This window comes from Magnolia sinica, chromosome 13 (assembly GCF_029962835.1).
Source record: "Magnolia sinica isolate HGM2019 chromosome 13, MsV1, whole genome shotgun sequence".
NCBI lineage: Eukaryota > Viridiplantae > Streptophyta > Magnoliopsida > Magnoliales > Magnoliaceae > Magnolia > Magnolia sinica.
This window is the reverse complement of record NC_080585.1, coordinates 18,727,982-18,741,137: the sequence shown is the minus strand read 5'-3', so window position 1 is coordinate 18,741,137 and position 13,156 is coordinate 18,727,982. Positions and strand designations below refer to the sequence as shown.

General features: G+C 40.7%; 1 protein-coding gene across 1 annotated transcript; it reads left to right on the top strand.

Moving 5' to 3' along the window:
* Window positions 1-749: 749 nt before the first annotated feature.
* Window positions 750-7,695, top strand: LOC131223073 (sulfite exporter TauE/SafE family protein 3-like). The gene is made up of 12 exons (XM_058218360.1): window positions 750-1,806; window positions 2,057-2,216; window positions 2,695-2,895; window positions 2,972-3,036; window positions 3,106-3,133; window positions 3,758-3,849; window positions 3,922-4,008; window positions 4,236-4,286; window positions 4,595-4,816; window positions 6,669-6,762; window positions 6,866-7,006; window positions 7,444-7,695. Exons 1-12 carry the CDS (start codon window positions 1,591-1,593, stop codon window positions 7,527-7,529), a joined length of 1,443 nt encoding a protein of 480 aa, XP_058074343.1. The 5' UTR covers window positions 750-1,590; the 3' UTR covers window positions 7,530-7,695.
* Window positions 7,696-13,156: the final 5,461 nt, after the last annotated feature.

Below are 13,156 nucleotides of genomic sequence, written 5' to 3'. Positions count from 1 at the left end.
CCAGCCCCGTGGCTGGTGGTCGGTGCTCTGTGGGCCCCATAATGATGTATGTGTTTCATCCATTCCGTTCATCCATTTTTACAGATCATTTTAGGGCTCTATAAAAATTAGAGGTATATAAATCTCAGGTGGACCACACCACATGAAAACGATAGAGATTAGATATCCACCATTAAAATCCTCCTAAGGCCTACTGTACTGTTTATTTCACACCCAATCTGTTGATTAGGTCATACAGGCCCAGATGAAGGGAAAAACCAAAAATCAGCTTGATCTAAAACTTGTGTGGCCCCCAAAATGTTTTTAATGGTTGACGCTCATTCAACACTGTTTCCTGCAATGTGGTCCACTTGAGATTGGAATATAACTCATTTTTTCCTCGTACCGTAAAATTATCTGTAGAAATAGATGGACGGCATGGATGAAACATATACATCATGGTGGGCCCCACATAGCACCGACCACCAGCCAGTCAGAGGGAGTAGCCAATCCGTTTCCATCCGCGTCCGTCCGTACCGCATCGTTTTCCTTTCGATTGGACAGGCGGCGTGTACAAGAGCCGACAAGGACGGGCGTTTATAATGGCTCCTTTCGTAATTAATGTGAGATTAAGGGGTATTTAAGAAAACCCCGCTAAAATGATTCTCCACGGGAAATGGTTCTTTCGTAATTAATGTGAGATTAAGGCGTATTTAAGAAAACCCCGCTAAAATGATTCTCCACACGAGCAAGCGAAGAAAGCCTAGAGCAGTACTATATAAAAAAAGAAAACCGGCACTCTTTTACGCTGAATCTCTCTATTTTTGAAAAATCCCTTTTTTCTTTTGGAAGAAATAAAAACGTCGATTGAGAGAGAAGCTCTCACTGTCGAATTTCCGGCACGAATTCAAGATTCTGGACGTTTTCGCCGGAAAATCGTTGGAATCTTCAAAGGAATCTTCTGGAAATCCGGAAAGGCACGTTTGGTTTGTAGGATTTCAGACCGGAAGGTCTACGGCCAGATTTCATCCGAAAGCTCAATCGGAAGATTCCCGCTTTTCCTAATCTTTTCTCCACTCCTCCGATTTTCCTACCGGATCTTGTTTTTTAACCCTTTCCGGTACTCATCGCCGATTCTGGCACTGTCGGATACGAATGCGGTGCTGAAAAAACCAGAACCGACGGTGGATTTTGTAGGAATTCGGACGGGTGGATTTTCGCGAAGAGATTCGAGCAAGAGAGATAGGTTCGTTGCGATTACGATCGAGAAAGGTCGAAATTTTGAGGAATTTCGCTCTCGTTGAAGGAAATCCTTTTTTTTTCCCCATTGTAGAGTGGTGAAAATCCCTGTAGGTTTAGATCGGAGTTGGCTTGGACCGTTGGATCTTGCGGTTGAGATCGTACTTGAAGAGGATTCTTCAGAACGGCTCATTTTCGATTGAAACTGGTGGAGAAAAGCTCCGGAAAGTTGATTCAGATGGGAATTTGAATTCTTTGGTAAAATCAGCTTTCCGGTCTGTTCACTGAGATTCAATTAATTCCTCTCTTTCTCTCTTTGAAAGAGAACGTGAAGTTATAGTCGAGGAGTACAGGCGGAGATTTTGAGATCCAATGGCTGAAATGGGAGCAAAATGGCGGGGTTTGAGATCGGTAGCAGCAATCGGGTTCAGCTTTCTTCTAGCTTCTGTGCTTGTCTCCGCAGAACGGAATCTGAAAGGCATGGCTTCAACAAATGAGAAAATTGAAGATGCAGAATCGGATTACCTTTTGAGATTCATAAATTTCTTGTGGCAACCCAATGGATCGAGCTACCAGCATGTTTGGCCAGTAAGCCTCTGAACTTAAATTGCTTTTTGATTGAGATTTTCTTGAGAAAATCTGTCTTTGGCGTTCTGGTTTCCTATTAAATTGCTAAATTGTTTGAATTTTAGTCCTTTAGCATGAGTATGATTTATACTTAAACATCAGAGTTATTTGCATAATCTCACATTTCTTCTCCCCCTTTCTGTTTGGTGACTCCTGAAAATCTGTTTTTGATGACACTGAAGGCATTGTCTTGGTTGATTCGGCATTACAGGCTATGAAATTCGGCTGGCAAATTGTTGTGGGTACGATCATTGGGTTCTTTGGAGCAGCATTTGGGAGTGTTGGTGGTGTTGGCGGGGGCGGGATCTTCGTTCCTATGCTGACTCTGATTATTGGGTTCGATGCCAAATCATCGACAGCTATATCAAAATGTAAGAGCATTTAGATAGTCTTATTTCTGCGATGGCAGTTCTTGAGAGAATTATTCTACTTTGCATGGGTTCTTGTTACTTTTAACTTTTTTTTTCAATCCTTTTGCAAACCTTCGCTTTATAGATGTATGAACATCATCACAGATCTGGAAAATCGGTAGGAAGGTTATTTGCTTGGTTTCAATATTCTTCTTCTGTGATTTTTTTTTTTTTCTTTAAATTTTAAAGCTCACTACCTGGATTCAATCTCTACCTGAAAATGTTCCTTGTCTAGTGCTACTTCCTGTAAATTTTTGTGGCCAAAATGTGGTCAAATCTAGCCACCAAATTGTTGTTTTGCATTATAAGGATGATTTTCCTTACTTTCTCAAGATCATAAAAAATAGATGGTAGATCTTTCAATCCAAATTTCAGGCTTGGAGATATTTTCTTGAACTGCCTAATGCAAGTGCTGAGGTTCTAGCCTCTGTTTGAACAGGTATGATCATGGGAGCAGCAGCCTCGACTGTTTACTACAATCTTAAGCTAAGGCATCCAACTCTAGATATGCCCATCATAGACTATGACTTGGCGTTGCTTTTCCAACCGATGCTTATGCTTGGAATCAGTATTGGTGTCGCTTTCAATGTGATTTTTGCTGATTGGATGGTCACTGTTCTGCTCATCATCCTTTTCTTGGGTAATTGCCTTGTGAACATGCATTGATATTTCTGGACTTTGAGAGTAGGCTTGATGGTTCCGACTGCTTTTTACAGGCACATCAACAAAGGCTTTCTTGAAGGGTGTGGAAACATGGAAGAAAGAAACTATAATTAAAAAGGTGTTATACTTTCACTTGCTCATGTTTGCTGAACTCCCACTGTGTTCTGATTTCTGTTACTAATTTCAGGAGACTGCAAAACGCTCGGAATCAAATGGTGAGTTGCTTTTTTAACTTTCCCCAATGCCATAGAAGGTTTAGGACCTCCCTTGGTTTGAGGTTGTTGATGGCCTGACTCTGAGTTGACTTTGGACTCTGTTGAAAATATGGACTTTGTTTTATTTTATTTATGTTTTGTAAAGACTCAAAAGATTATGCTATCTTGTTTTTGAGTCTTCAATCAAGTTTCAAGTTCTTATTTACCCATTTTCCTTTTAACTCAACCCAAATCTTGCTTGGTTGAATCGAGTCCAGGAGTACTTTGAGTACTCAATCAAATGTTTAAACACTGGTCATTGAAGGTTTAGGGTTCTTTTGGCAGCATAGAATGTGAGGGATTTGCTTTTTTTGGTCATTTGGTAGCAAGGAATGGGTTGGATTTGGATTTCAAAGGGATCAAAATCCCCCAAAATAGCTCTTTTTGCATTCCTACCTTAAAGCTGATATGCAAAATCTACTCGATTCCATGAGTTGCGAAATCCACTTGATTCCACAAGTTGCAAAATCTACTCAATTACACTGGATTAAAACCAACGCTGCCAAATGAGCCCTTAGTGAAATCTTTACACCCTAGTTTCTTAATTTAACAAAACTTGTTATTCGTCTTTCCCATTTAAATTAGGCAATAGCAATGAAGAGGTGGAATACGAGCCTCTCCCTAGTGGCCCAAGCAGCGGCACTGAGAATGGGACCAAGGCATCTGGGGACGAAGAGGTGACTATACGCTACAAAATGTAATTCCTTGAATCTGTCAAGCCTCAAGACTAACTCCTGTAATGACATCAGGTCCCAATTCTTAAGAATGTCTACTGGAAGGAACTTGGCCTTCTCGTCTTTGTCTGGGTTGCATTCCTCACGCTGCAAATTGTTAAGGTTAGCTCTTTCCAATGCCTTTTATTGCTTAAAATGTGTTTGGTCGCGCCAAAAATAATGATATTTCATGATTAATCAATCTAATTTGGTACAAAATATCACAAAACTTCATGATACTTGATGCAACCAAACACACCCTAGTACACCTATATTTTAGCATTTGCTCCACATGTTTATAAATACATTTCCTTACTGATGAAAAACTGGTGTATGCATGCTGGATGCAGAATGGTACAACAACTTGTTCCACAGCATACTGGGTTTTGAACTTACTGCAGGTATTGTCTCTTTCTTTGGTCAGTTGAAATTCTCAAAACTCGACTTGGATTCAATGAGGACCCGAATCCTAGTAAACTTGTAACTAGATCAAGTAATTAATTGAGATTTTTGTAGTTAATATCATATTGCAGTCTGATTTTTCAACCTTGTTCAAGTACTTGAATGAAAGAAAATCCCCTTAAATTGATCGGGTCTTGCTTGAACGAGTTGACTCATCAGGATTTGAAAACCCATTTTAGTCAGACATGAGTATTTCTTGAGGGGACAGGTTTGAGCGTTGAATGTTCCCAACATTGATGTCTTACAGATCCCAGTTTCTGTGGGGGTGTCTCTGTATGAGGCGGTTAGCTTATATAGAGGCACGAGAGTGATTGCATCCAAGGGAGAGGAAGGGACAAGCTGGAAAGTCCATCAGCTGGTTCTCTACTGCTTCTGTGGCATACTCGCAGGCATAGTTGGCGGACTGCTTGGTTTAGGCGGAGGTTTTATTCTGGGCCCACTTTTCTTGGAGCTGGGCATCCCTCCTCAGGTGCGTACATCATCTTTTGCCTTCTGTTTTTGTTAGATATAATTGCCCATATTAACTTTTGATTTCTTCCATATATTTATCTGCTAATGTTAGTGAACATGTGAATTGAATTATACATTCCTCAAAACCAATGGCATCTACTGAGCCTTCGGTTTTTTTCTAGTGGGGCCCTGAAGTAGGTGTCCAGACTGCTGATTTGGTGGTTCCTACAGTAAACAGTGTTCAGAAGAGCCCTAACCCTCGATTGGTGGCTTGCAAATAGGCAGCAAGAAAAGAAATACAACAGTCTGGATTCAACTGAAAATGGCCACAGTTTGGATGGCTAGGATCTTCCAATATTGTGGGGCATGGTAGGGAGGGAGGGACCCATCTACTTGTTAGAGCATGTCATGAATTGCTTATGATTCTAAAGAATCATTTTTGTTAGGCATGGTTGGTTAGGCAATTGTAACCTTGCCATCATAGCTTCGAACAATGGATGATTGTGGAAATAAGGCCAAATGAAAGATGGATTGGATTGAGGGATCAGTAAGATTTTGTAGGATGGCCTAGTAAATGTGATTTGGACTCAACGTACAGTTTAGATGGATCGAATGGACCTTCCAAGTGAACCGATGCAACTATGAGCACTATAACTAACAATGCTCTAAGAGCACTACTGCATTTCACACACATATATTTATAGAGTTTTGCTAATGTCCCCAAAGCTTTTAGTTTACATGTGGGATGCCCAATCATTGATTAGGACTGTTCATTCAATGGTAGCATTGGGAGAAATCCATGGTGCAAGAATCACGCCTCCAAGTGTGACCCTATGAATGAGGCCGAACCGTTTGAGCCATAGATCGCATGGTTAGAATCATCAAACCAAAGTGCTACGTTGGAATCATAAGCAATACAAAGTGGGATCTACCAAAAAGATTCAAGATGATGATTGGACCTAATTTGTTTCTCTGCTCAATCTTGATTGTCCATTTTCCATGCTTTTGCTTACATGCTTAGGATCATCCAATTGGCATGATTTTTGATCCATGGTTTATTCCTAATTGTATGAAAGAATGGACGGTCTGGATTGATGACTGGGCATCCCACATGTCACTTAAAAGGTTAGGATCATCCGATTGGTGTGATTCATGCACCAGGGCTTGCTCCTAGTTGTATGAATGGATGAACAGATAAGATCAACGATAGGTCACCCCACGTGCAATTTAAAAGGTTCTAGGACATTGCTAATGTCAGCATGATAGTGGGGACATAAGCAAAACGCTATGGTTGCATCATTTTACTTGGACAGTTCAATTGATCGATCGCTACCATCTATCAAGTCTAGAACACATTTCATTGACTACCTTGCAAAATCGCATTGACCGGATATGATGCAATCAATCTTTATTTGGCCTTATTCCTGTAACCGTCCCTTTTCCAAACCATGGGTGGGATGGTTATGACTGCCTAACAAAAGTGGTTTTTTAGAATCATAAGAACTCTATGATGGGCTCCAACAAATGGATCGATCACATTGTTGAGTCGACCTATTTTGTGTAAACAATCATAACCATCCATATTAATAGGCCATTGATCAAATGGTTTTTATTTGTCAGATTGGTGTGATATTTGCATGGTAGCCCATGAAGTGTGCGTAAGAAATAATGAACTATCTGGATCAATGGATTGGACTAACTATCCCAATGTAACTAGGAGCATTATAACTTACTGTGTTCTGAGAGCACCGGGGAATTTCTCTATATATTGGGTGCTAGCTTCTACATATAATTCAAATGGGTGCATGTGTGCAATAACCGCCAACTGTCCACACACTTCCAAAGCTTGACTTGTCTGACCTTTTGCGCAGGTATCGAGTGCTACGGCCACCTTTGCCATGACATTCTCCTCATCAATGTCTGTTGTAGAATATTACCTTCTAAAGCGTTTTCCAGTTCCATATGGTATGGAATATCCACCTTATAGAGACACCTTAAGAAAATTCATACAGTGCCTGCTTAAGCTTATTTGTTTATTTGCTAATTTGGGTTTTTATCAATCTGGCAGCTCTCTACTTTGTGCTCGTGGCAACAATCGCCGCCTTTGTTGGGCAACACGTGGTGAGGAAGCTAATCATTTTATTAGGGAGGGCATCCCTCATCATCTTCATACTAGCTTTCACAATCTTTGTGAGCGCAATCTCACTTGGTAAGAAATTCTCTCACCTCTTCCACTAATCACTAGAATATCTATATCCTCAAACACAGCTAAAGTTGGATCATCCAATTATTGCATACTTAAATAAATAAATAAAAACTAGAATATCTATATCCTCAAACACAACTAAAGTTGGATCATCCAATTATTGCATGCTTTAAAAAAAAAAATTTTAAAAAAAAAAAGAAAGAAAAAGAAAGCCTACGTGTCATACAACATCCAACCCATTCAACAGGTTGGATCCACCATGACAATCACCTAGCGTAAAAGTCGGCCATTCTACTCATCAGGTGGTCAGTTGTCTGCACGTGTACTCTGGACCAATTGGTGGTTGTTGATTGTTTCCTATGGCGTGACCCACATAGAAAATAGCTATATTTAAGTGACATAATCCTAGCATCGAAAATCTCATCCTCTACGCTCTACAGGTGGGGTTGGTATATCGAATATGATAGTGAAGATCGAGCGGAAGGAATATATGGGATTTGAGAACCTCTGCAAGTATGAAGCTTAGCTTGGAGATCTATTCTTATTTAATCACCATCCTTGTTGTTATGCTGTTATTCATTTATTTCCATCAGGCCAAAAATGTTGGGCTCTCTCTTGCTTTTGTGTACCAATTTTCCCATTTCTAAGGTTCAAGAAAACTGTGGTTTAATGATATGATTATTGTGATCCAATCCTAGGGCTGATATCTTACAAATGCTGGCTTTCGATCTAACAGCACTTGATCACTTTCACACACTTGAGGGCTGTTAGATTCAAGCAGAGTTGTGTGCTGGACACATTGTCTGGGTCATGTTGTTCTGGATGGGCTCGAATTTCTTATTTAACTTGCCTTGGACTAGTTCTTTTGTTCGTTGTTTGTCAAACACCCTGAACCAAGGTTTTCTGTAACAGCAATGATGGTCGTAACGACTATTACTGTTAGCTTTGCGATACAGGCTGTAATAGCTGTTATGGCTCCTGTAACAGCTGTTGTGATCTCGTTTTATTATTTATTATTATTATAAAAAAACACTCTGAAAAACCTGTATTAGATCTGTTGTGGACCAGTGTAAGGCTGTTACGACCGGGGTGTAATTGTCTGTTACATATCATTTTTTCCGCAATGATTGTTACGGCTGTTATGAAACCGTAATATGTAATGGTTGCCACCGTTATCTTTACGCAATGGCTGTTACAGCTTACCATATGCCTTGAACAGGATTAAAAATGAACTCAAAACAGGTGGGAAGCTTAAAGATAGATTTTGACATGCAGCACTTATCAGTTATTGCGGATGTGCAAATTGATAAATTCGGATGAAGATTGATGTGGCATGTGGAGCAATTGAATGTGGACAGTGGTACACGTGACACGTTTAGCTCATGTGAGGGAACATGATACCGGATGCATCACTTTCATTATCTTTCTTGCAGCTTGATAAGAAATATGCTATCATTGTTGCTTGTTTTCTAGGTTACAAACCACTGTGTGGACACATCTATTCTTGCATCCGAACCACCTCTTAGAATAATCTGATTCGATGATGAATCGTGTATAGGTAGCTTTCTGCATATTGGTCACACGTGCGTGTGGTGAAGTATTTCCTTGATCTTCTCTTTAAAAAGTACTAAAAAAAGGAGGTTAGCTAATTCCACACGGCTAGGCATCCACATGCAGCACACGTGCAGCATGAAGCATGCATGTGAGATCTGAGCTTTTAATGTTGGAAATAATGCTTAGATCTTCTGCTCCTAAAAAATTTGGTCGCTCCAGTCTTAGGTGGGCCTCACAGTTAAAAACTTTTTTCCTAGCCATTCATTGGTTTTGATACGCTGTGGCCACCTGAGATGGCCTGATTTTTATGACTGGTGCGTTAAAACTGCACTGATGGGAGGTGATCTTAACCATCCAACAGGTGGCCACTGAATAGATTGGTTACTGTGGATGGTGCTCATTCATTTGTGTGTCGATCTAGATTATTGGCTGGATTGAGGTTGACTAATGGAATGATCGATCTCAATCGTCCGATAGCTTTGACGCTGTTCGGAATCTGATAGGAAAAATCTGATGGTCAGGATTGTTGAGGTGGCCCATTCAATGCGGTCACCTGCTTTGGATGAGAAACGATAATTAGATCTTGGAATTGATTGAGAGGGGTTTGTTCCGAACTTTCTGCCCACCCAGGTAATATAGTTTCAACCTTATCCACATTGTGAGAGAAAGAGAGAAGATTTAAAATTCAAGTGGGCCACACCCCAAATAAAACAGGGTGGATGGGTCGCCCACTACTGAAACGGTTGTGGGTCCATTGTGATACTGACATGCCATCCGATCTGTCGTAAGATTAGTCCCATCAGGATGAAGTGAAAAGACAAATATCAGCCTGTTTCAGAACTTATGTGGGCCTAAGATGGTTTCAGTAGTGGGCATCCCATCCTCAGTGTTTCGTATGGTGTGGCCCACTAGTGTTTCCAATCTCCGTGATTTTTGGGTTTACATGAGCTAGCGAAACGGTTGGACAGAGTGAATGTCATTCAGACATCACAGAGTGTAATGGAAGCAGATTGGGTGAGGCCGTATCCTCACCCAACACGGTAAGCCCTGATATGGCCGGGTTTGATTGGACCGTATTCTCGGCTGTGTATTTATACTGGACGCGGATTAGTTACTGACAGATTGAGTAGCGAGAATCGCTACTGAAATACGTCACCAACACCCGGATCCATATCAGAACTGGCAGAATGAGTGAAGATACCTAGTTTCAACACTTAGGTCTTGGTATCAATCCCTAGCGGGGGTGGCTAACATGGAGTGTGTACTGACATGGGTGTGTACTAAAAATCTAACTCAAAAAAAAAATGACGTCACCAAGTTCTATGGGCCCACCATCATGTATGTTTTATATCCCCACTGTCCATCCATCAAGCTGATATTTGTGTTTTTCCTTCTTTTATGACTGCCTTAACAAATGAACAGTTTAGATCTCAAATAAATATCATGGTCGACCTTAAGAAGGTTTCAACGGTGGGCATCACTCTCCCCCTTATTTTCTGTGGTAGAGTCCACTACGGACTTAGATCTGCCTCATTCTTCCTTTAAAATGATCTCTTCAAATGGATGGACAGTGTGAATACAATACATACACGATGGTGGGGCTCACAGAACTTGTTGATGTCTGTAAGTAGCTAATCCGCGTCCGTATATACTCTGTCGATCCTACGCGTATTAGCTACCGAATGCAGTCTGGCTACTGAAGTGACGTCACCACATTTTGTAGGGCGATTATGATGTCCGTGTTGTATCCACACCGTATCTCCATTTGGAGTGATCATTTCAAGGCATGAGACAAAGAACGAGGCAAATCCAAATTTTAAGTGAACCCTCATAGAAAACAGTGGGGATAGAACGACTACCCTTAAGAACTTCTCGAAGCCATGAAAGTTTTCGATCAAACTGATATTTGTATTTTCCCTCGTTCCACGTCAGTGTTAACTTATAAACATCATGGCCGGTCTTATGAAAGTTTCAACGGTGGGCGTTCCATGCTGGGTGTATTTGAGCTTTGAATCTGCCTCTTTTTTTTTTTTTTTGCTCATGCCCTAAAATGGTATCTCCAAATCTATGGACGGCGTAAATACAATACATACATCATGGTCGCGCCCCTGGTGATGTTACTTCAGTAGCGAATTTGCTACTGTCGGGTGCAGTAGCTAATCCGTGTCCGGCTGAATCACTTTCAGACATGACTTCGGTGGATCCTTGACTGTGGGGCCTACTTTGATCTTTGTGCTTTACATCTACTTCATCTGTCCATTTTGACAGCCCATTTTAGGGCATTATGCAGAAAATAAAGTACATCCAAATCTAAGGTGGAGCACGCCACATGAAACAGTGGTGATTGAATACCCACCATTAAAAAATTCTTAGGGGTCGTCGGAATGTTTATTTTCCTTAGGTCCATGGCTCAAGTTGTGTACTAACAAGCTAACAAAAAAATTTTAAAAAAAACCTACAAAAAGTCATAAATACCTGAATAAATGGAACGCAAAACTTGCAACTTGATCCAAACCCGCATGGAATTTTGGTAAGAGATCCATGTGTACAGAACACGTGCCAGAGATTTGAGCCATTCATCAGGTAGGGTACTTGGCGATCATGGTTAAAAGATTGGGCTACTCAGATTGACTCGTTTGATCTAGAGTGGGTCCAACCCAGATGGATGGGGTCGAGTCAACTTCTGCAGATCCCACCATATTATCTGTGTGACAGCCATCCCATCCATCAGATGCACTCAATGTTATGGGATGGCATGCCAACCATCCTTTTGTTTGCATTGTGGGACCACCATAGAGTGTACTTCTAATCAAACCCGTTCATCAGTTCTGGGTCACAAGGATTAATGTCCAACACAAAATCAGCCTGAGAAAAAACTTATGTGGGCCACACCGCAATCCCTTCCTGTACATAATTTCACAAAACTCTCAAAAGAGGAGTTATTTGATTTTTAACCCACGCACACACACCGTGGTCGGATTTCACCACCTATGGGTACCCGAACCCTTGACCAATTGTTCAAACTCTTTAAAGTCTACCACTGGAGCAAGAGGAAGGACCAAAAAAGTAAAAAGTTATCTGATACTCCATCTGCTGTGACACTTGATCCACGGGCACTTAGATATCATAAATTGTGGAACCCATTGTGGCCAAGTAACAGTCCCAAAATCATATTGGTTGCCCAATCCTGATCTCTGATTCATGAACATTTGTTTATTGAAATAAGACCTTAGACATATATATTTTAATTTTCAACCGTCCAATAAATGTCCACTAATCTTGTAATTAGATAATTAAATAAGAGTAGTTGCTGGTTAATGATACATTTAAATCTTAATACATCATTTGGACTGTTTAATTTGAGCGTGACTTGGCGACGGGACTCTGAGGGTAAGTCCCACCTAGATGTATGCACTGTAGACTCGTAGCAATGTGCCTATCGTGGTAAAATATAGTGATTATCATTACTATTGCAGTTTAAGGGTCTGCTTGATTCTCCATGGTACCTGTAAATCCTGTTAAATAAGTAATTATTACTTCTCCATGTTGTTTGAATACGTGAGAGTAATTTTTCCTCAAAATCGATACAAAAGTATGGACTTAAATATGTAGACTCCATCATAATGTATATGATATAAATCATAATGTATATGATATATCCGCAATGTCTATCTATTTTATTAGAACATTTTGGGGCATGAGCTGAAAAATGAAGTAGATCCAACACTCAAATGGCCGACACAAAAGGAAATAGTGGCCTTAATTTGTCCACCATTGAAAGTTGTTTCCTTTATTGGTCCACGTTGTAATTTTTTCATCATCTAACCCACTCATAGAGTCACACACACATGAATAAGGGGAAAACACAAATATCAGCTTGATCCAAAACTTTTAAAGACCACGGGAAGTTTTTAATAGTAGGTGTTTGATTTCCACTATTTCCTATGGTGTGGTACACTTGAGCTTTGGATTTGCCTCAATTTTTTTTGCTTATGCCCTAAATTTAGTTAGCATAACAAATGAGTAGTGTGGATAAGTCAAATACATCATGATGAGGCCCTTTTTCGCATTGCTCATCCATTTTGCAAAATTATTACAGTGCGTGTATCGGAAATCGAATACTTGACACCAGTAAGTATTAAAAGGAAGGCGTTCAACCCCCCTGCTTGCTAAATTGTGGTCAATGTCTTCTTCGGCCCTGTCTCATTTTCTGTCCTATTCATTAAGTCATGCAAGAGAGAGGCGGTGTGAAGCAGCACACATAGCCTGATAGGGGCCAACAAAAGTACGCCGCGATAACACACTTAGGGCCCGTTTGGCTGGTCGGATAGGAAGGGATTGGATGGTATTGGAAGGGATTGGAAGTTAAATCCCGGGATTGGCCGGGCGTGCCAAACAGAGTTGGTGATCTGATCCCAATCCCATGGATCTTAAGACAATCCACTGGCAACACCATCATTACCTTTAAATCCCATCCAATCCGCCCTAATTCGTTCAAATTTGCCTGGGACGTGTTTGGCTCGGGGGATAGGAAGGGATGGGAAGGTTTAATCCTGTGATTGGCCGGGCGTGCCAAACAGACTGGATACAGCAATCCCA